General features: G+C 40.5%; 2 protein-coding genes across 4 annotated transcripts in view; both read left to right on the top strand.

Annotated features, from left to right (window-relative positions):
* Positions 1–18,599, top strand: part of LOC122785051 (vesicle-fusing ATPase) — a 36,132-nt gene extending 17,533 nt beyond the window's left edge. For 2 of the 3 annotated variants that reach the window (XM_044050645.1, XM_044050643.1), the window contains 20 exons: positions 323–408; positions 1,993–2,092; positions 2,295–2,334; positions 3,996–4,162; positions 4,254–4,364; positions 5,239–5,314; positions 6,323–6,478; positions 7,914–8,113; positions 8,198–8,363; positions 9,069–9,143; positions 10,133–10,320; positions 10,737–10,832; positions 10,918–11,074; positions 11,602–11,735; positions 11,829–11,975; positions 13,051–13,185; positions 13,689–13,802; positions 14,821–14,876; positions 15,260–15,317; positions 17,379–17,442. In XM_044050645.1, coding sequence (XP_043906580.1) covers positions 323–408; positions 1,993–2,092; positions 2,295–2,334; positions 3,996–4,162; positions 4,254–4,364; positions 5,239–5,314; positions 6,323–6,478; positions 7,914–8,113; positions 8,198–8,363; positions 9,069–9,143; positions 10,133–10,320; positions 10,737–10,832; positions 10,918–11,074; positions 11,602–11,735; positions 11,829–11,975; positions 13,051–13,185; positions 13,689–13,802; positions 14,821–14,876; positions 15,260–15,290 — 2,235 coding nt within the window. In that variant the 3' untranslated portion in view covers positions 15,291–15,317; positions 17,379–17,442. Of the gene's footprint in view, positions 1–322; positions 409–1,992; positions 2,093–2,294; positions 2,335–3,995; positions 4,163–4,253; positions 4,365–5,238; positions 5,315–6,322; positions 6,479–7,913; positions 8,114–8,197; positions 8,364–9,068; positions 9,144–10,132; positions 10,321–10,736; positions 10,833–10,917; positions 11,075–11,601; positions 11,736–11,828; positions 11,976–13,050; positions 13,186–13,688; positions 13,803–14,820; positions 14,877–15,259; positions 15,318–17,378 lie in introns of all 3 variants that reach the window. The other variant, XM_044050644.1, reaches the window with a different exon arrangement.
* A 4,780-nt stretch (positions 18,600–23,379) lies between these two features.
* LOC122784937 (thyroid hormone receptor alpha) overlaps positions 23,380–24,548 on the top strand; it is a 99,511-nt gene continuing 98,342 nt past the window's right edge. The window contains exon 1 of the mRNA XM_044050378.1: positions 23,380–23,631. The gene's annotated coding sequence lies outside the window, so the exon portion shown is untranslated. The remainder of the gene's footprint in view (positions 23,632–24,548) is intronic.

Below are 24,548 nucleotides of genomic sequence, written 5' to 3'. Positions count from 1 at the left end.
GTTCTGATGTATCGCTATGTGACTGTCTTGCAATGAAGTCATTATCTCAGAATCATTGTATCGTGATATGATTTAAGTATGTCACGTGTAAACCGCAAGTAATTAAAGAAATGTAGTGTACATACATTATACATAGTGCACATATAAGAACACAAGTTCTGCAGTAATATTATCACCATGTGAATCACAGACCGTGTGAAGTGTTATTCAACCCTCTTGTTTGCCTGATCTGTTTAAATTTGATCACAGAAAAACTAATCAGTCATTTTCAACTCCTCCTCCTCCTCCTCCTCCTCCTCCTCCTATGCTCTTGTCTTTGCAGACAATGCAAGCGGCGCGATGCCCGACAGATGAGCTGTCGCTGACTAATTGTGCCGTGGTGAGCGAGAAGGATCTGCAGTCCGGACAGTGAGTCGTCCTTATCGCCCTATTCATCTATGGGTTTGTCAATGCAGGAGCACTGTGATCGTTTTATCATTCGCTTAAACACCCATCACGTTATCGCACATCAGTCAACTTGAAGGTCACGGTCGATAATCTGACGTGGAGCTGCGCCAACGTGCAGTTTGTTTATTTGGTTTTATGTTGTAATGATGATGAAAGATCAACCGCTTTTCAGCATGATGATATTACTATTGTGGATAAGATGGGTGGTAAGAAAGTCTCGATTTCATACTAAAGTCTGCAACAACTCCATGAAACTAAACAAGAAAAGAAATGCCAGCTTTAAAACATTAGATATTTGATGTTATTTGATTTCCAATTGACTTATATATAATAATAAGTAATTATAAACTTTATTGGTATAGCACTTTTTTTAGCAAATGTTACAAAGTTTCAGTGATGGAATCAGTAAATGACACATGACTTTATTTCTTCAGTTTCTTGCATACATTTCCCTCCATGGACTGCATGCAATAAAAGCCCTGATTTCTCTTTGCATGGATTATCATCTCAGTTTTATCCTCTATTTTATTGCCATGGCAACTGCAGCTTTGTCTTTATTGCACTAACTAACAGCAAATAGCTCTTCACACTTTGGTATTAGTCAACTCTGGTTGTTATTTGTCTCAATACCACTGTTGTTTATTGCAAATTAAAACGGGTCTTAATAAATATTTAAAGCTCATTGTAGATGGCCTGCAGTGACTTACAGCATGACACACAAGGAAACCTGTGGAATGAAGGCACCTCTTCAACCACTGCAATGATTTGTAATGTATTATAATCTGGGTGTTTAGCTTCATAAAAAAAAACAATTATCTACCTACTAATCTTTAATTAGTGTTGTAGAAAAGTTCATCTGAGAAGGAAGAGCTGGTATCTTAGTAACCATCAGATATTATCCAATCACAGGTCGTCAGTAATGTGTCTGTAATGGCATATTAAACTGTGTTGCATGGTCTCTAAACAAATCCAGCTCCTGAGATAAGTGGAATAAATTAAACTCACTCTGTGATTCTTTATGCAGCTTTGTAATTTGTTATTATTATTATTATTAGTATTATTAATAACAATAATAATAATAATAATAATTATTATTATAAACATGTCTCAAATCATCTGCATAAATACTGATTTTTACAAGAATATGTCTTTGTTGGGCTTGACTTGTTTGCTGCCAATGTAGAGAAGAGTATAAATAGAGAATGCTAATTTGATTTAATCCTGATTGTTCATACATAGTGTGGAAATTATAATCAAAATACCTTGACCTCAACTGATAGGATTGACATTTTCCACAATAAATGTTCAAAGACATTATGTTCAGGAATGAACATAATTATATTTATTATAATTATAATTTATAATTATATATATTATTGGCATACAATAATTGCATTCATTCTGCACTCTCCATTCATGTTCTATGAAAGAAAAGTTGGCCATTGTCTTGTTTAAATACATTTTTTTAATTAGGAGAATTTGTACAGCCTAGAGGTGATAAAAGATGCAGCTCACATGTTCTGTAACAGTGTTCCCTCTCTGCAGACACGTGACTGTGAAGACAACGCCCAACCACAAGTTTGCATTTACAGTCAAGACCCACCACACTGTGGCACCTGGAAGTATCGCCTTCAGCCTGCCGCAGGTACATAATGTGCACACAGGCACATTCCCATTCATTTGGACAACCTAAACAAAGCATTATGCCTTACTCTAACCATAACCAGTTAATACTTAACCCTAACTTTAACCTAACCACAGGTCCTAACGATGCACACACACCTAGAGATGGTCATATGTGGGGTCATTGCTCAAGGTGTCCTAATAGATCTTTCTTTCTCTTTTAGAGGAAATGGGCCGGTCTCTCCATTGGTCAGGAGGTGGAAGGTACAAAACCCTCAGTTTGATGATTACCTGTACACAAAGAGAACCAGATTTTATTTGTATTTTTTTATTTCTGTGTGTTCGCACATATGAAAATACAATGTAAATGCAAGAAGTGATGTAATGATGAGATACAGAAACCCACAGGGTACAATATTTAAAGGGAAGAACATTTGAAATAATTAAAATTTAAAAGAAAACTGTGAATAAGGGATTGAAAACATGACAAAATATTAATTGTATATTGGCAAATATTCATATATACATACACAGGAAAACTGAATAAAATAAAAGGACTGCATATTAAGGTCAGTTTACAAAATTAATCCATAATCCGTAACATTGTTGTGGTAAAAAAAGAGCTTAAGTGATAATCTTTAGAAGATGATCTGACAGAGGGTTCTGTGTCACTGAATAAAGCAAATAAAAACTTGAGCTGAGATGTTTATGAGATAAAAAACCTAAGTTTATGGCTTAACTGTGGTATTGACTGCAGAAATAAAGTTAATGAAAATATGGAAGGATACTCTTATTCAAACAATACACAAATAAAACAATACTTGTTTGTTTAAATTGAGCTCTGTTAATCTGATTAGTCATTCTTTTAGCCTCACAGGCTTGTATACAACAGCATAAATTGTATTATATGAATTCTCAAACACTATTTATCCCACTAGCTGCAGTTATAGCTTTCAGTAGCTTATTTGCTAATGAAGCTAATATTAGCTCTATGAACCGGTTTAGGTGTTCTATTCTTTTCTCTTATTTTATTTTTTAGCTGACTTGATAAAAATAAAAGCCTTGTGTATACAATATGTTTACATGCTAAAAATTACATGCTAAAAATGGAACAATGCTGAATGTGTCTTCTTCACAGCAGACATTTTGACATGCGCTAACAGGATTAGCACAGGTGTCATTGATAACATTATCTAGTTAGGTGCAGTCAGGACAGAGAGGCAGCAGGTAAGTCACTAAACTGAAGACTCAATTTGATTATTAGCACCTGTGCTTTTCCTACTGTTACATGTCAACATGTCTGCCATGAAAAAGACAAAAGAAGCAGTTTTATTAGCTTAAAAAAGACAAGGGAATAAAAGATTGTATCCGGGTGGAATGGTAGTTTGTGCTTACACAACTTCATTTCTTTATATTCAGTTTCTTAGCTTAGAGGATTATTTAACTCTCCTGTTATCCTCAAATTTACTGACATTGTTTATCCTTGTTACATTTGAGGTACCTCGAAAGCTGACTTTATGTCTTAGACATGGGTGACAGTATATTTGGTGAGGCCTGGAGCCGTTTTTGATTAGCAGCACTAATAAGTCTGCCCTGTTATTCAAGTTGGGAGAGGGACCATAACTTTCCATTTTTGGAAGGCAATGATGCCTCATAATCATCAAAAAAACCTCACTGACAGAAAAACCTTTAAATTAAATTCAAACACCTTTTTTTGTGTCATCAAATGTGAAGCAAAGACGTTAAGAGAGACATTAAACATTAAATGGTTGACCCCAAGGATTTATAATTAAAACCACTTTACAATGAACATTAAAAAAAATTGTACAATTAGAAAATAATTCTAATCTAGTCGTTAAATTACATTTATTTTCATATACATATTGTTCATTTGCTTTTTGTGTGTGTGTGTGTGTGTCATGCAGTGTCCAACTATACATTTGACAAGTCCAAGCAGTGCATTGGCGCCATGACAATCGAAATTGACTTCCTGCAGAAGAAGAGCACCGACTCCTCTCCCTATGACTCGGACAAGATGGCTGCCGAGTTCATCCAGCAGTTCAACAACCAGGCCTTCTCTGTCACCCAGCAGGTTTTGAAGATTTTATTACCTCAAAGTTTCAAACATTTTTGCTGTCGGTCTGTAGGGTTTCTGATGGTGGTCTTGCCTCTCTGTCCCTCAGCTAGTGTTCAGTTTCTGCGATAAGCTGTTCGGCCTGGTGGTGAAGGACATCGAGGCGATGGATGCCAGCATCCTGAAAGGAGAGGCAGCCTCAGCAAAGAAACCGCAGAAGGTAACCAGTTGTTCTGCGGTTTCTGCCTCAGAGTTCCACGCAGTACAGTCGGTGATCGATTATTATTCACTGCGGTTGAATTCTGGCACCTGTGGGATTTCATTGATTATCCAGAACAAACACGTTACCCCTCCATCATATAGTTCAAATTAATAAAGCACCGGCTTCATTGTTCTGTCATTAAATCAGGTCAAAGGCATTTTAAATCATACAGTGGCATACATTGTTAAATGATATACAGTATGCTGCCGTTTATCATCTTTTAGTGAATAATTAGTATCACATTTTAATTTATTTATATTCATTAATGTTGTGGTATTAACATAAAAGAAACACGTAAGATGTGAAAATACAAACACTGGGAGAAGTATACTTCTGTGGTGGAGGATTAGGGCCACGTGACACTTTTTGGGAAATAAATAATATATTATTATAATAATAATAATAATAATAATGATAATAAAGCCAGAATTCTGAGATTTATATCGGGAATTCAGAGAAAGATAATAGATATACAAATGCCACACTAACTAACTAACAAACTATAATGACAGATCACACACAAAAAAATCTGGCAAGATTATTGGAACATAGCTGACACAGGACACATGGTACTCACCTGCTCAAGTATAGAACACACAGGCCTCAGTCATACACTTTAAACACCCCTCTGGACTATGTGACCACTGCAAAGTTTTTGCATCACCAGAAAAGCAATAGTGGTCACTAAACATGAGCATGTGCTGCATTTGACTGGTTTAACATGGTGTATGATGTTGGAAGTGAGGTGAAGAAAAGATAAAGCTGGGGTGTAATGTTTCTACATCTTCTGAATGCATCACAAACTTGACTGTGGCTGTATTTCTTCTGACAGATCGACGTCGGGCTGATGGTGGGCAACAGCCAGGTGATATTTGAGAAGGCAGAGAGTTCTTCCCTCACACTAGTCGGTATGTGTCTTCTGTGCACTTCTGTGTACTGACCTCAAAATCTGTAGGTTTTTAAGGTTGTTATGGTTGTAGGAGCCAGTATTGAGTTCCTTTAGTGTAAATGATTAATGCAGGATTACATGTTACAGTGTAATATCTCAACAGTTAAGGAGTTAACTAGTGTGACACTAAAGCTCGCTTTAAACCCCGAACTACAATCCCATAAACCCACGGCTTCAAAACTTGCTTTAGTGCGAAAAAAATCATGTCACATTTGTTCATGATTCAATCAGGTGATTCACTGGCACTGTTCCTTGTGAGTGTTTTCCAAATGTGGAGGCGTTGTGAGCCAAAAGAAAAAATAAGCTGTTGAAAAAACAATAGAATCTTTTGATTTCACATAATCACCCCCTGCTATAGTTACACAAGCTCATCCAACCTCTCAAATCAGAGAATTTTCAAAACAAAGACACTTTAAATCCAAGGCTGATCAGAGAAAAGATTCTCCACAACAAAAGCGTGTAAATAAAAGCCTCCTGTCCACCATCAAGTCTGCCTAATTTGACTGCAGCCTTGCTTTTCGCCAGGAGAGGTCACTCTAACACAGTAATTAAAGTATTTAGTGATCACATGTTGTCGATCTGATTGCATGAATGTGGATGGAAATAAATGTGCGAAACCTTTACATGACTCTTCTGTGCCTTGGTGATTGAGGAATAGAAACAGCCCACTGAAACCTGCCTATAGGTAATAACTTTGAGTGGCCTTGAAATTAACTTTAGGTTCGTTTAGGATGTAGAAAATGACATGAACGTCTGCATGAAAAATATGCCATGACAGCAATGAGAGGCGTTATATAATTTGGCCACAAGATGGCAGTTTTATCCTTTGACAATCACAAATATCTAAATCACACCATCAACACACAGACGTCCTTACACATGGCATTTCACATATGTATGTTATGCTGCTTTTATTTTCAAATTCTGACACGTGTAAGCTGAGTTGTTCCCTTCTGTTTTTCCACAGGTAAGGCCAAGACCAAGGAGGCACGACAGACCATCATTAACCCAGACTGGAACTTTGAGAAGATGGGAATTGGAGGTCTGGACAAGGAATTCTCTGACATCTTCCGCAGAGCCTTTGCATCTCGTGTCTTCCCTCCCGACATCGTGGAGCAGATGGGTATGAAACTTAAGATCACTTGACATATTTTATGTGTTACAGAATAATACAGACAACCTTTCTTTGTCCTCTCTTGTTGCAGAGCAGCCTGACATACAGAGACAGGGAATTGTCATAGCATTAACACTTTTATTATTGAATTTTTATTGAATTGTTTAGAATGAGTTCAACATAGGCACTGCTATTTTAATTGTGGATTTTTAATTGTGGATTTTTTAAATATACCCACCCTTGTGTGGACCGTCACCCATAATATAAAAAGAAGACGTAATCGTCTGGTTGCAACACAACAAACTCTTGTTGTGAATCCTTGAGATTTGCATCAAGGCTCTTTCCTATTGTTGAAACCAGCTTTCAATCACACTAATGTTTATAACGTGCGTTATCCTCCTTTTTCATCTAAATGAGAACATCATTTACAAAATTGACATCATGCTCTTTTAGAGAAGACCAGAAACTAACAATAACTCCTCAGACTTCCAGTTCCAGTATGTATGGCTTCAGAAACTAGGGCAGTTAAACATGTACACTGAAGAAAACTACGACCTAAAACAACAACAAAAATACACATCATGACAAAGGGAAGAAATGTATTTTTATTTAATGGCCAGTGTTGGCCATGTTTGACCTCCACTAGTACGCCTGGGTACGGTGTTCTTCCCTGTGGCAGCAAAATGTTATATATAATAATACAATTGAAGAAAATGGATTAGTCACAGCGAGAGCAACGATCCTCTCTCTGGTTCTCTCACACGCACACTCGTATGGTGTTTCATGATGCATTTTATGAAACCATTTTTCTCTCCCTCTGGCTCAAAGCACATAAAACACATAAGATGCAATCATCTATTCTCTTTCCCTCTACACTTTTGACCTCTACATTCCTTTCTTTATCTCCTGCATCCCTCACTAAATCTAAATCTTTTTTTCCACATCTTACTCCTCCCGTCTTCCACTATTTAATTTCTTATTCATTACTACGTTGTTTTTTTTAAGACGTGGGGTTAAAAGAAAGGTTAATTGGTTTATTTAATTGTTAATGTGGCAGTGTGATTGTGTGGAGGCCTTGAATTAAAGTCCAGTCCTGTTAGACCACAAATATTTAATGAGTTTCCTGAGTGAGATAAGTTCATTGTAATTGAACCTAAATCAAATGATGATTGAAATGTAACCGTGAGTTTGAGCAATGTCTCCTCAGTGCACGTACCTCTGCTGTGTCTCCTTTCCAGGGTGTTTGCTCTAACTAGTTTATTAATGTCTGTATTGTCACCACACATCACAAGGGAGATCTCATGCTGCTGAAAACAGGACCGAAAGCCACGTGTGGTTCACAATTTGCTGCCTCCAGCCTCCTGACTTAAAGTCCAGCCGCTACACGGTCATTCCTAACACTTCTTTCATCCTCTAAACCCCCGGGACTTCCTTTTGTTTTCAGGGTGTAAGCATGTGAAGGGCATCTTGCTGTTCGGCCCTCCAGGCTGTGGTAAAACACTGATGGCCAGGCAGATCGGGAAGATGCTCAACGCCCGAGAGCCAAAAGTCGTCAATGGCCCAGAGATCCTCAACAAGTACGTGGGAGAGTCTGAGGCCAACATCCGCAAGCTGTTTGCTGAGGCGGAGGAGGAGCAGAAGAGGGTGAGAGAGGTGTAGTGTACTTTCTATGTTTGATTGGAAAAACTCCCACAGACATTAACACTTCTAAATTCAATCCTTCCCCAGCTGGGAGCCAACAGTGGACTCCATATTATCATCTTTGATGAGCTGGACGCCATCTGCAAGCAGAGAGGCACAGGAGCCAGCAGCACGGGCGTGCACGACACTGTGGTCAACCAGCTTCTGTCCAAGATTGACGGTGTGGAGCAGCTCAATAACATCCTGGTCATTGGTACGTAGAATCAGATCCGAATCATCGACCTTTACGGTTTTATGATACATTATACAAGAGCGGGGACACATTTCTCCCCTCAAATCAAACGACACACTTGCAACCTGGCCTGCAGCAACTAATGAATGAATTCATTAACAAATGAATCACCAACTATCTTGATAGTTCATTAATCAGTCCGTGTTTTGAGTTAAAAGTGTTAACGCCAATTGTAACATACTTGTTTCAAGGAGAGAGTTCACATATTGTACAGGCATCAAATGAGGACCCTCACTAGGATTCTAATTAATATCATTTAATAAATACCAAAAGCCAAATCCCAATAATCAATAACTCAAACAATTGCTCAAATGTTACCTGTACTGGACTCAAGAGGAACAGATGAAAATCTAAGTCAAACAGTAGAATCATGCTGCTGAAGAATCATGGCGGTGCAAGATTATGGTCTCTGTAAAGCAAGGTCCTGGTCTACAGTACAAAAGACAACGCAAACTAAATGTTATATATATATATTATATATTATATATTCAATATATTATATTCAATTTCATCCAAAGAACCCTCCTAATTACACATTGAACCTTAAATTGCACATTTCATTGCACTTCATTACTGTTAACTCCTGTTCAGATGTCACCTGAAACAAATTAGGTCAAATAAACATCAGGAAAGACAGTAAATATGTGTCTGTCATTCTGTCTCCAGGTATGACCAACAGACCTGACCTGATAGATGATGCTCTGATGAGGCCTGGAAGGTTTGAGGTCAAGATGGAAATTGGTGAGTGTTGCTCTGTCTTTTTTTCTTTAGCTAACATGTGTTTCTCAGTGTATTTTACCAGTAGCTCTAATACAGCAAGGGAAGCTCAGTTTCCTCTCAAATATCATGAAATAATGTACTGTGTTGTATTTATATTTCAATACTAAACTTGTCCTAGATGGATGACGGATCGTCTTGCGTGATTTTCGCGTTCCCGTAGCAGACTCTGCATTAAAACCATGGGATTTCGCTATGGGATGGCACAGAATACTGTAGGTTACTTTCACTGCGGTGAGCTTCACGGTGACTGGGCAAATGAGGCAAACACGTCACTTCCAGGCAAGCTCAGCTTCTCTCGGTGTCAATGGAGCAGTCGGGCGATGATTTGCTGGAACTGTCTGAAAGGCAGAACCAGTTTTTGATTGACAAGGTTGCAGAAACAAACACGACAGCGGAGCCTCTTTTGCCTCAGTCCTGTGTGGATTTTGCGAGGGAAGTCTGTGGACAAATAGCTGGTCGTCAGCGATATAGCCCATTTTCGTTTGTAGAATTTATATATCAATAACTGAGCCTGAAATGAGCTCCGCCGTGTTTCAGTAGCGATCCTTTCTCGGATGGTGAATTTGTGAAAGCCTGTATGGCAGAGGCAGCTGTCATGTGTCCCGGCAATAAAGGACAGTCTTTCAGTGTTAGTATGTCTTGCCGCACAGTCACTCAGCATGTGGAAGTAATTGATGAAGAAATGTCTGCTGAGCTGTCAAATCTCGCTGGACTGGATGAGAGCACCGATATCCAGGATGCAGCCCAGCTATTTGCTTTCATTCGAGGGATCAATCAACAGTTTGAAATAATGGAGGAATTTCTTACCATGGGGTCAAAAAAGTGTCAAGTTTGGAGAGACTGAACCCGCCACGGACTAAATCACTGACCCTGACAACTGATGAATCTCCAAACCTCATTGGGAAGAACATTGGGATTTAGTACTAACTGCTTCATCCTCCAATCTCCAGGTTTGCCCGATGAGAAGGGCCGCGTGCAGATCCTGAACATTCACACCAGCAAGATGCGAGGCTACAATCTCCTGGCACCAGACGTCGACATCATTGAGCTGGCAGCCGAGACCAAAAACTACAGTGGTGCAGAACTGGAGGGCCTGGTCAGAGCTGCTCAGTCCACTGCCATGAACCGTCACATCAAGGTCACCTGGCACTTTGTTTTTAAACCTTATATATATATATATATATATATATATATATATATATATATATATATATATACATATACATATATATATATGTGTACATACATACATGTGTGTATATATATATATATATGTACATACATACATGTGTATATATATATATATATATATATATATATATATATATATATATATATATATATATACATATATATGTATATATATATATATATATACATATACATATATATGTATATATATACATATATACACACACATAATGTACCAATGTACACACACATTTCCTCATACAAATATGTACAAAGATATTAAGTGCAGCACCACTATCCTGTATATCACTATAACAAAGTTGATTGAGAGACGGTTATTAAACTTCACTTTGCTCCTCCCAGGCGACATCTACAGTCGAGGTGGACATGGAGAGAGCAGAGAAGCTGCAGGTCACCAGAACAGACTTCATTGGATCCCTCAACAACGACATAAAGCCTGTACGTGCCGCCTCCTTCAGGAGTCTACTGTACGCTCAACACAGGTTAACCTTGAACGTCTCCTCATGTTGATGTTTTTTTTCAGGCGTTTGGTACAAACCAAGAGGATTACTCCAGCTACATCATGAACGGCATCATCAAATGGGGCGACGCGGTCACCCATGTAATGGATGATGGAGAGCTGCTGGTGCAGCAGACCAAGAACAGTGATCGCACACCACTGGTGGCTGTGTTACTGGAGGGTAAGACATCATCACCACCACATGCAAACCTCAGCTAGGATCTAAAACTCAGCTTTTAATGGCTCCTTAACCATATTTGGAAAATGATTTCCACTCTATTCTGTCAAAGGCAATAGCTGGATGCTATTATAAGTCCCCACTCTTGTCGTAATATGTAATTACCACCAGTATGTGCTTTTTCCACTGGTTTTTGCAAGGATTTTTGTAAATAATGTATTAGCATTATTTAAAATACTCAGTGGCCTAAAGTCTACGGATGGTCCTTGGCCTGGTTTGGGGATCAGTGTAATGGTGGCTTAATGTAAGCACTGGAAACATTCATAAAATTCAGTTGTAAAGCCCTCATTGAGATGGATTTTCAAGGACCGGCGCCTCCAATTATACCCATTCCTTTTCACTAAGGGTGGGTAGAGATATCTAATTATATACAATGTGCTGTACAACTTGGAGAATACTAAATTAATTTGATTTTAATCACAAACCATACTCCCACCTTATTTCACTCTGAATACTCTCATCCCACTCAGGTCCACCCCACAGTGGAAAGACAGCACTGGCAGCTAAGATCGCAGAGGACTCGCAGTTCCCCTTCATTAAGATCTGCTCTCCAGACAAGATGATCGGACACTCGGAGATCTCCAAGTGTCAGGCTATCAAAAAGGTACGTGCTGGAATTATGTGTCAACACATCTCGTATTGTTCTCTACGCCTACCGTAACATCCGCCCCTCCCCCTCCACCACCACCTGTTTCAGGTGTTCGATGACGCTTACAAGTCCCAGCTCAGCTGTGTGGTGGTGGATGATATCGAGCGTCTGCTGGACTATGTCCCTATTGGTCCTCGCTTCTCAAACATGGTCCTTCAGGCCCTGCTGGTGCTGCTGAAGAAACCTCCACCCAAGGTCAGAGTTCATCAGAAAGCCTTTTTACTATCCTGCTGTCCTGCTTTAAGGACCAGATCTAACCATTAATTGTATCCAAATATACATTTCTGTGTGTCTTCACAATTATTTGATCAAATCCATGTAAAGATTTGGAACAGGTTAAGAGAAAAATAGGAAGTAGATGATACATTGTACAATAATAGTTCAGTCGTGTGCTCTTGACTCTGGGTTTACACCTCGCTCGCTTCACATCAGGTGATGTACAGGCCTACAGCTTATCCAGGGCTAATCTGAAGAGGGGGCTCAAGAGGGTCAAGTACTGCTAAAAACTGAGGCTTGAGGAACACTTCACCAACGTCAACCCTCAATAAATGTGTTAGGGCATCCAGGCCATGACTGAGTACAAACCCAGCAATCATTCGCCCCCAGCTACTGAGGGTTTGTTTGTCCTTGAAGAGCTGAACAACATCTCTCCTCACCTTGATGGATACAGGCAGGAAAATGCCACTAAGGCTGAACTCCCTGCAGCCTAACACACTTTTCCCCAACTCATATGTGGCAGGAGTTTGAGTGGAAGTGACATTTGTTATTTTACTACAACAAAGCAGACAGAATACTGACGTTTAGAGGTGCTGTGTGTGTCAGGAAGCCAATCACATGCATTTACTTTGGTTTTAGTAAAAACCTGGAACCCTAACCCTGTACAGAGGTTCATAATACAAGAAAAGTAGAATTTAAAGCACTTGCTTTTGCAATTCTAACCTCTAACCTCTGAAATTTGAATTTCGGGCGAGGTATTGTGAGGAACACATACAGACTAACTGATTATTACTAAATATTAGGCAGTTCTTTTTTTTTTTCTTTTAAATGGTTAAAACTTATTTATATGAGTATCATGTTGTTTCACTCGTGGGAAACCATATCTACAAAACTACAAAGTTTGCTCGGCCAAAAAGGACGTTAATTTCGCGATTATAAAAAAAATTGACGCCGTTAATAACGCGTTTAACTGACAGCACGTCTATTAAATTGTACTACATTCGTAATTAATTGCAATTAATCTTCACTCATGACATTAAATGTCCGGATACAGGGTCGGAAGCTGCTCATCATCGGCACCACCAGCAGGAAGGATGTGCTGCAGGAGATGGAGATGTTGGATGCCTTCAGCACCACCATCCACGCCCCCAACATCTCTACTGGAGAACAGCTCGTTGACGCGTTGGAGGTATGAGTGCAAACGGATACTCAAGGTTGGGCACTTACACAAGGACACTCAGACGGAAGTGATGAATTATACATACCCTCCATTCTCAAGAGCACACACACGTAGCTGTCCTTTGAAGGACTCTCGTTGACTTCCATTCATTTAGACAGACTAAACGAAGCATTAGCTTTAACCTCAACTTAACCACAATTCCAATCTTAACCCTCCTCAGAAATCAGGTTTTGCTTCATTATGACCAGGTCAAAAAGTCACTCATAGGGTAGCGAGGAGACCCGCGCACACACCGGCATACTATTAATTACTGTGGCATTTCGGCACTAGACCTTCACAACATCGCAGAGGCCCCGCAGCCCAGTGCTCTGAATGTCAAAGTGGAGAAATGAAACGATGACTCCGCTAAGGTAGCCAAATGCCTCGTCTAATTAGCGACGGGCATAATGTCAAGGATTTAAAGAATCTTCACCCTCTCTAAACGTCTGTGTCTGTGTCTAAACGTCGTGCAGCTTCTGGGGAGCTTCACCGACAAAGAGCGGGCCAAGATCGCACAGCAGCTCAAAGGGAAGCGAGTCTGGATCGGCATCAAGAAACTCCTGGTGCTCATTGAGATGTCGCTGCAGGTAAGTGGGACTCGTCAAAGCAGCATTAATATCATCATCATCATTATTATTATTATTATTATTATTATTATTAATAATAATAATAATAATAATAATAACAATAATAATTCTGTTATTATTAACACCATGCATGAGCTGTGATAGAGGGTGATGTGATTGACCATAGGTGTTCACTGAGAATTAAAGATAATGTGAAGAAAAGAAGGGAATTATGACAGGTTTTGGAGTGAAAAATAAAAACATGTTGTCACTGGATTTATTAATGCCAACTCTTAGCTGCTCTTTACTGCACTTTGCTGGATCTTGTGGTTGCTGTGGGAAACAACAGGACGACGTGACATTGTTGTCATCTTGCATCTCAAAGCACTTAACAGTTTTGTGGTTTGTGAGCCTCAGAGTGTGACATTTCCATCATTTTATGCTAATTAACTTTCCCACTTATAGATTGATGGTTGGATGCTAATCCCATATCTGATGAGTAACAATAGATTTTCTTCTTTCTTTCTTTCTTTCTTTCTTTCTTTCTTTCTTCTACAAATTTGATTAAAACATGCAGTTGGATTAAAATTCGGTGGTCACACCTCAAGGTTGCCATGTCCTTACAGATGTCGCTTGATCTCATAATGTCGACAACTTTGCTCGAGGCGTTCACATAGGCTGAGTTCACACTTAGGAGGTTATATTTGAAAACAGGTTGATGTCCTTCAGTCAATTTAAACCCACTGTTGAGTGCGAGGAAAGCAAATAGATTTTTAATCTCAATGAGTCTTTTCCTGGTTAAATGAAAGTTAAATAAATAAAAAATTCAAAGAACCATAAATAAGCCCTTTAATACACTTTATATATGTATATATATATATATATATATATATATATATGTATATGTATAGTACTGAGTACTTGAGACAGTACAGCAGCATCTGTGTAGCTGCTGGGAGATTTTAATGAATGCAACTGTTTATTTCTGCCACGAACAGACTGTTCTCACGCTCCCACTGCTTTCTGTCTCTGTTTCTAGATGGACCAGGATTATAGAGTGACCAAGTTCCTGTCTCTGCTCAGAGATGAGGGGGCGTGAGTACAAGCACTCTGCACCACTTAATCATTTCACATTCACCGCTTGTAGTGCAAAAGTAAATTAAAGTAATTAAAAAAAGTCCCCGTCTTTCACTCTCCTCTCATCTGCCTTCCATTTTAACGTCTCTTCTCTTTTACCCCCGTCAGCCTGTTATTTTAGACCATTACATGTTGTTTTAGTGTTATTTCAATAAACACTATTGACAACACACACACACACACAAGACTCAGTAATAGCAAAAAACAAAGCGTATTGATCCCAATGTCTCCAATCCAGAGTTTACACACACACAGAATGTGGGTGTTCTCATCGTCAATAATCAGTGACCTCTTCCCATCAACTGCTGACCTTTTTAACAGCTTTATTTTGCCATCACCAGGTTGAATGAAGGAGATCAAATCAGAATTTAAGGTGTGAGTCACTTTCACAGCAAACTGGTAAGATCAACATTAAAGCCATGAACCTGTAGAGCCTGACAGTTGAGCCGTGTTTTCACCGCGTGGAGCGCTTCAGCTTGGTACAGTACGGTACATTACGTTTTCCATCAGGGATGGTAACACAATAACCAGCCAGTCCATTATTTGGCACTAGGGATGTCGCGATGACTTCATTTCACAATTAATCGCAGTAGTAAACGCTACGGTATATTAATCGTAACGTTTCCTCAATACCGTCAGAAAAGATTATTAAAGGTAAACGCACAGTAACTGGGTTAAATGACGTTATTAATGTTCAACTGACGTAACATTAGCGTTTTTTACATCATGTGATGTCCGTTTCATTTATTACAAATTTATTTGTGTCATTGTAATTTAATAATTGTTCCTATTTAATAGTGTAGTGCATTTGCTACATTATTTTGTTATGTTGGCATCAAAATATGAAAATAAAAGAAACTTTTAAGAGGTGTCCATGTGATTTTACACATTCATAGTGTTGTGAAGTCAATGAACACATAACAATCGTGATATGGCGATTAATTCTCTGACAATAATAATCGTCACATCCCTATTTGGCACCCTTCCCTTCGGGTAGCAGAGTAAAATGGTACGGTGAGGCTGGAGATAGACTGGCTCCACCCACAATGATCAGGTGATTGGGCGACATGAAGAAGATGATGCCTGCAAACGACAGCACGATCTTCTGTACGTCGCCGTTTGTTGTCGTCGCACCGATATGACGTTACACACCTCGCTGACGCAACCGCCGAGCACAGCCTCGCACCTCGTCTACCGAGCGAAAGCTACTGACCCAGGGCTTCACCATCCGTTCCTTACCGTACTGTACCACAGCGAACGTACCATGATGGAAACACAGCATTTTAGAGTCCGTAGTTGGCTAGTACAGTCATTCCCAACCTGTTTTTTCTTGAAGCTCCGCCTTTCTTGTGTTCAGGAAATGCCAGGGCCCCTTACTCACACACACATGCACCAGAAGAATAAAGGTTTATTTGTAAAAAATAAATAAATAGCAGTTGTAGGTTTTTATATGGCTGAAAACTGTCCTGTGTTTCCATAAATGTTATGATACCTATGAAGTTATGGTCACACAAATCAGAGGTGTAAATAGCTTAATAAATTTAAATGTGGACCAGAAACATGTGTTTTCCTTTGCATTTTCATTTAATTAGCAAAATAAGGCGTTTTATTTAGAATTTTTAAATATAAAAAGTGTAATATGCACAAATATAGTTTTGACAAACGCCCTCTGCCTCTCCGGTTGAGCTACGAGATTAACTTTACATGGATTTACCTCTGCTGTAGGATTTAGATAGGAGTGTTTTAGTTAGTATAGAACTTCTTTTTATTTTTTTTTCATGGATCAGCTCTTTTTCTGTTGTCTTCAGCATCCAAACTTTTGCACATTTGCCATGAATGTATGATCAAAGTAAACAGTCCACAGATGAAGAAACAACAAGTGTTAGTCTTTATTAGACACAAAGTGTTGCTAAAGATGTCTTTGTCTTTCGTCATGCTCGTCCATGCTCACACGTCTGTCATTAGTGGAATTGATTTATCACTTTATCTGTTGATTGTTGATAATCAAGCAGTATTATCAAACCTGACGGTGGGCGTGTTTGTTTTTCATACAGCCGCAGCAGTGCAGGGGCGGTCGGTCACCGTTTCAGACTGCTGAACGCCCGGGGGGCGGGGGGGGGTTTGTTTGTTTGTTGTTTCAGCACAATTCACCTCTGTATGCGCTTCATTATGTCTCACTCTTCATGCTCCAACCTGTAATTTACAGCCGTCTCACTTTACTCGCAAAGTGTCGCCCTCGCCACCGTCTGACGCCACTTAAAATAGATCACTTCCTGCGCGCAGTGCGGGAATGTTAGCCGAGCTACGTGCGAGCTAATCAATGCTTTACAGAGGAAACACAAATAGCTGTGTGAAGCTGACGGACTTGATGATTCAGCGTTGTGTGAACATAACAGCGAAACAGACGTTTGAAATCCTAAAATAAATGTCTTTCCTTCTCCTGTGTCTCTGCTTTTCCAGTGACCGCAGCTTCTATGAGTAGAGTCCCACCATCAACATCCGCCATAAGGAACAAACTAAGGAGAAGACAAAGATGGAGAGATCTTCGTCCTTTCTTTCACCCTCTGCTCCATCCGTCTATGTATCTGAAATACGCCCGGTCTATGAGAGGAGTCCACCTGTCCTCTGTCTCTCAGCATGTTTCTACTGGCACTTATCACCTGTGTCACCTTCTTCGTCGTCAGAATGCTGACGCGTCACAGCGTCTCTGTTATCTGTAAAAAGCAAGGTTGCATTATAATGACTGTAAAAAAAATGCTGTTTTGTGCATCCTGCATAAAAATAACAAAAAAGGGTTCGTAAGTACATATGTTTTTAGCTATAGTGTTTGATGTATATGTTGCATATCTCTTGAAGGTAGTTATTGTTACAGTACGGTGTGTGTGTGTGTGTTTAAAGAAATGCATACAGTATAAACAGAATACGTCAGAAAGTGACACAAAAGCCATCTGAATATTAAGAATCTACGAGAGGCTTTTTAGTAAACTTTGTTGTGGCTGTTAAAGAAAAAAAGAAAGAATATATAAAGAAGCAGCAGCAGTTCCATGTGTAAATGTAATCCCTTTAACTATACAGTATATTCATGTCCTGTAAATAGTATATATAGACCAAGCGAAGTACAGTATATCACCAAACTAATTTAAACGATCCGTCTATTTGGTACGTTATCAGTATGATTCTTCTTCCCCGTCGGTTCCTGTGATAGTGAAGGTAAATGTTGGATAGTTGGCCTGTCTGTCTGTCTGTCTGTGTTCAGTTCAGTCTGCAGAGTGTAGCTATGGAATCATCAGTGTTAAAGATTTTTTTTATTATTATTATTATTTTATTTTATTTTTTTAAAACAACAATCTGCACTTTTAACATCGACTCAGAAATATTTGACCTGCTTCTCGGAAGCTGTTCTTGTGGGAATAGAAGTGCTACACGTTACTCTGTGTGTGTGTGTGTGTAAATGTGACAACAGTCGATGTTTAATTTGTGGAGTTTGTGTTTTTTTTCCCTCTCACGTCGCGTGTTCTGTGCTTTTAGTCCCAACAACTTCTTCTCTTCCGACCACTACTGGTGTGTATGCGCGTGTGCATGTATGTGTGTGTGTGTGTGTGTTTGTAAATATGTTTTAACATGCAGGTGTAATAATATTGCAATAAAAAACACAGATGCACAAGTGAAAGACACTTCCAACCTGTCGTCTGCTCCTGTCATTTATTTATCGCCGCTCCTCTTTAAGCTGTTTTTGATCTGAACTGACTCCTGAGGGAAATATCGTCCCTCGTCCCCTCGACTCCACGGTGACGCAACACCCCGTGTTTCCACACCTGTTCATTACTGCGACCACATGTGTCTTATCTTTCCTCCCAGTCTTTTCCTTTTCCCCCAGGATAGCACCTCGGGAGCTTCACGCAACCACGGCAACTCCATTTTTGGCAGGAAACTATGCTGATTTAGCCCCTTGTACCTTCTGCACTATGAATTCCACGTCTTTCCACATTTCAAATGTAAAAGTCCATGCTGCTGTCCGGCTGTGAAACGTGGGGCCTGACAGAACCTCCTCCAAACCTTCATTAACTTAAGACTACGCTATATCCGTGGAATCTGGTGGCCCAGGAAGATCAGACCTACTGGAGAGAACAGGCCACGAACATGGTGGAAGTCACCATTAGAAGAAGGAGATGGAGATGGAGAGGCCACACCTGCATCCATCACTAGATCTGCCCTTGAGTGGAATCCTCAAGGGAAAAGAAGGAGGGGAAGGCCACGGCTGTCTTGGAGGAGAGGCGTCAACGAGGACTTAACCAGAGCCAACACCTCGTGGCAATAGGTGAGGAAGACGCAGACAGACGAAGAGGACGAAGTCAAGTGAGTCTAGTCTCCTCACATCACATCATATTTCATCTGTATGTTTGTGCTTTTCTGATTTTATGTTCTTAACAGTCCATAGTACGTCTGCAATCCAGGAAACTGCGCTGGGATTTATCCTTACATCGTTCATTTTTAAAATTGTGTCCGTTATTTTGCAGATGTTAGAACTCAGTTACATTTTTCTGGACTTGTGCCACAGTTTCCTGTCTTTCGTGTTGTTAGAATTATGTCGGCTTCCTCTCCCGAACTTTAGGATTAACTGCCCTAGAAAACTCACAAAAGATGACTCATCTTGACAAATCTGACTTCATGCTTGTCCTACACTCCCTTCACAGTTTGTGTGAAAACACTATAGTCTGCGCTGCGTCACTTTCCTCCTCTCGCCTTATCTCCGGACCTGCAAATTGACTCATTCCACCACAGTTAGAGCGTTTCTGCTGCACATTATCACCACAGCTCACCTCCTCCACCTTTGGGACACCTCTGCTTTCCTTTGCAAACTGATGATGTCTCATACTTTCTCATAGATTTCTCCATTTCTCTCACATTTATAGCAGTGAGGCGGCGGAGAAAACGTGGACTCCTGAAAAAAAGCTGTGAATCCATTCACCGTTAATGTTTTTGAAACAATCTTTTGAAGCTTCATTTATACTCAAATCTTTATTAAGGTCCTAATGCACATTTGTAAAGCTGATATTTACTTTTAAAATGCAATGGTTTTCTTGGCGAGGGACAAAAATCCTTCGTTTATGCTGAGTTCCATCTGCACAGTGGCATCTCCAGTGAAACGTACACCTGTATTTAGTCATTTTTCAAGCAGGGACCCCAAAAAAGAGGGTCAGGGAAGAGGAGGTTACCAGGAATATCTGTTTTGACTTTGTCTCTTGCAGTCTTCTCCCAAAATCCTTCAATATGCGACATTTCATTCTTTTGTTCTTCTGCTTCAACAAGTTTCCATCTCTCAAGATCCAAGTTCTCTTCTTTAATTCCCTCGACAGTGCGGTTTCCTAAATTGTAGAATGACTTAGAACTCCTCCCTCACCACCTTTGTTTATCTGAACTCACCTCCCTCCCCTCACTTATGTTTTTTTGCATCATAAGTACATTTTTTTTAATGTAAACTAAATATTGTCGCACATTAAAACAAACACTTTTATTTTGAAATGATCCTATCCAATCCCAATTTCATTTGTAAAGCACTTTAAAACATTCACAGTGGAACAACAGAATAGTAGATAAAAGACATTAAATCTCACACGAGGCAATAAAATACACACAAGAAAATGGCATATTGTTATATAATTGTCATTTTATAGCAACAGTTCAGTGGTCTGTGTCTCCCTGACGCTCAGTGGTCTGTGTTTTTACTCCCTCCTGTCAAATGTAGTCATGATAAATCAAGAGAAAATCTCATGAATATTTAATATCATGTATATTCCTCTGCTAATGCACAAGACGGATTGATCGTTCACGTGTATCGCTACGGTATCATTTGTTTTGCCTCAACGTGCGCACCGGTTTACAACAGCTGCCGTTAATGATTCCTGATCCCACACACACACACACACACACACATACCAATACAAACACATGCAGATGGTGAACTGAATCATCAGAATTATTTCATCTGAACGAGTCTTTGCATTTGCATTCAAGGATGAACTCAGGCGCCGTGTAGGAGAATAGTTTGTTTGGACAGAGAGCAAAGTTCCTCAGGAAGACAATGCCTTTGCACAAACACAGTGTGAACCAGGGTGAACCAAACAAAACCTGTTTTCCCTGTCGACACGTAAAAACAACCAAACACACAACGCACGGTTCATTCTCAGAGACCTGACACACAGCTTTTCTTTTTACACAGAGATGAGGGAGTGTGAGCGCGACCACTTCATCATTTCACATTCACTGCTCAAGGGGCAAACTTCGTACACGTCTCTCCTCTTTTACCCCGTCAGCCTGTTATTTTACAACATTACGTGTTGGTTTAGTGTTATTTCAATAAACACTATTGACAAAAACACGCACAACAAGACTCTGTAATAGCAACAAAAAAGAAAGCGTGTTGATTCTGATGACTCCAATCTGGAGTTTGCACAGACAAACACACACAGATAATAATCAGTGACCTCTTCCCATCAACCACCTGACCTTAACAGCTTTATTTTTGCCGTCACCGGGAGATCAAATCAGAATTTTAGTGAATCACTTTCACAGCAAACTGGTGAAGCTGTCGAGCCTTAGAGTCTAGAAACAACATGTGGTAACATGAAGCATCTTTCATAAATCAGCAAAAACCACTGAGGCGTGAGAGAGAGAGAGAAATTACAAGTATTAGTGCTTAATGACTTACTGAGTGTTGCTAAATGTGTCCGTCGTTAAATAGATTAGGGCTGTGACAAATGATTCTTTTTATTTTCAATCTCTGTTGTGCCAAAATGGCAACATACTTAAATAATGCTTCAAATATGTTTAGTTTACTGTAATAAAGTAAATAAAACCAGAAAATAATGACAATGAATTGATAATTGATTGATGTTGAAATCAACCTTACTATAAATCTACTGCACTAACATTCCTCATCTTCTTTTTTTACATATTTGTCAAAGATAACGTTCAAACTGATTTTTGGTGTGTGTGCGTACAGGTATTACTAATGTTGTGGGGACCTAAGTCTGTTTACACAGTCACATTATGGTGACAAAAAGCAAGTCCCCATAATGTAAATGACTACATTTTAAGGTGAAGACATGTTTCAAGGTGAGGTTTAGACCAGTATGGGTAAGGTTAGAGTAAGTAGAGGAAATGAATGTAAGTCAATGCAATGTCCTCTGAAGTCATGGAAACCAGTGTAGGTGTGTGCAATAAAAACACAAAGAAAAAGACATCTGCAACCTGTCCGCTCCTGTCGTTCATGTATCGATGTCTCTGTTCACCTGAGGAAAACCTTTTCTGAACTCTTTCTCCTGACTGACTCCTGAGGGAAATCTCTGAGTGCTCCTCTGCGTTCACCAGCTACTCTCTAACCGTCTCTGCCTGTAGTTTGGTGCTGGGCAAGTTGCATTAAGTGGCTTATAAGAGCCTTCTCGCTGGAAAAATTAATTGCCTGCATGTGTGAAAACAGCGGAGTCCCAGTGACAGTGAACCAAAGTCTGCACAGTGGAACAATTAAACCCACAATAGAAGCAAATCCCTCTCATATGGAGGCGCTGATGTCGTCACATTGTTATCCTAACACTATTACATACAGCTGCTGAGGACCTTTAGGCTGGGCCACATGGTGGAGTAGTGGTTAGCTCTGCTGCCTTGCCGCAAAAAAAGACCTGGGTTCACGACCCAGTTGGAACAAGGGCCTTTCTGCACGGAACAGCTGATAGCTGAAACCCGGCGTCCGGAGTGTACAGAAACCCGGAGACCAGAGCCTCGGCGTCGGACACGGTAAACAACGAGCCGCTGGTGTGTTTTAAGTCCACTTGGAGCCGTAATCTGCGGCTAACAGCTGAGCGGCTAATGGCTGGTGCCGCTAAAAACAACTAGCGACAACAAACAGGCATTACGTCGCCAACTCAGCTTTTATTTTGTTTAACGAGTAACAAAGATAGTTAAGGGAAATGTGTCAGAGTAAAAGTACACGTTTTATTTAGGAAATGTAGTGAAGTAAAAGTAACAGTTGTCAGAACTATAAATAACAAAGTAAAGTACAGATAATGAAGTATTTGTACTGAGGATGGATGGATGTATGTATCTGTCTGTCACGGCTGAGCCATACCAAATATGGGGGCCGTACAAAAACTGACCAAGGGCCAAGATTGTCCCGCGGGCCGGATTTTGGACATGCCTGATTTAGAGCGTTCAATTTCCAACATAAAAAATAAAAAAATAAAATAAAATACATTACAAAAGAATACAAAGCAAAATAAAACAGAATAAGCATACATTATTACAATGAACATGTCTGACAGTATTGCACATAAATTAAAATCCAGTGGCATTCCCCGGTAATTCTCCAGACACCGGCTGAGCTTATGCAACCCCCCACACACCCACCGCCTTGCAGTACTCCTCTCCGGGCGGTAGAGGGCGCTGCAGGTCCTGGTGGCGAATCGTCGGCGGCGGTATCTCCTCTCATGCTGACCCGCATTCACCCATACTGTACAGGCAGAGAGGGAAGGGGGAGGACCGAGCGCGGAGAGCTAACAACCGCTGCACACTTCCCCCGCAGACAGACCGTGCGTGGCCGTGGCTTTGGCAGTCCCGGGGCAGACATGACTCTCCCGTCTCCACTCCACCTGAAAGCGGACTGAGAGAGGGGCTACCACCGGGGAAGAAGGCACCGGCAGCGACGCCGTTTGACACGGTAAAACCCAACCGGGCTCGCTTATTATTCATTTATTTCTCTATTTCCTTCATTTATTTACATGTTTCCTTCGCGAATGTTCGCTCTGCTGTGCTTGCTCCACACGTGTTGGTCGCGGCGTGTCGCGGCGCAGCGGTCGGCGGCGGTCCAGGCTTGTTGTTGACGGTGTCAGAGAGTCTCGCATGTACAGTCAGTGGAGCAGGAAGAGGAAGCAGGGGAGGGGGAGAGGGAAAGGGGAGGCGGGGGGGGGCGCGCTGGTGCACGGGGACGGCGGTGCAAGGTGAGTGCTGTCCTCACGTCAACCCGGTCGCCGCTGCCGCTGCTGCACCGACTGACCGACCTCATGACTATAGTCGCCGCCTGCACCTATAGGACAGACTGTAGACCCTGTTACCTCAGTAACCTGCAGTCTGACCTACATGACTGCCGTGTACTGTACCCACGCTGCCAGGACTCACGTTGAGCTCCAAAGTGCACGCTTCAGATGGAACTATATGATCAGCCTGCAACAAGAAACCTGTTAACCTACACACACACACACACACACACAGGCCCTGGCTGACCCTGCTGAGGGAGAGAGGTGACACCACAGCAAAGCACAGAACACAGGTTGTTGCCCACATCTGGGGTTTTCTCTATATATACATCTAGAGTATATGTATATGTCCCTGCCTGAGAGTGATATTTACTGCACAGTCATTGTTCACATTCCTTTGCTGTGACATAAATGTCTCTCTCTCACTGTGTATGTTAAAGTATGCCTGAAATGCTGCATATGAATCATGCATGTGTTTAATGGGCAGCATGAAATGTGGATCATGCCTGCGATATTATGCACTGAGTTCCATGTGGGCGCACAGTGTATGTATGTATACGTGCAGAGCTGGAACAATTAATCGATTATTAATTTGAAGCTT

This window comes from Solea senegalensis, linkage group LG19 (genome assembly GCF_019176455.1).
Source record: "Solea senegalensis isolate Sse05_10M linkage group LG19, IFAPA_SoseM_1, whole genome shotgun sequence".
In the NCBI taxonomy this organism is placed as follows: Eukaryota; Metazoa; Chordata; class Actinopteri; order Pleuronectiformes; family Soleidae; genus Solea; species Solea senegalensis.
This window is presented reverse-complemented; position numbering and strand designations above follow the sequence as displayed.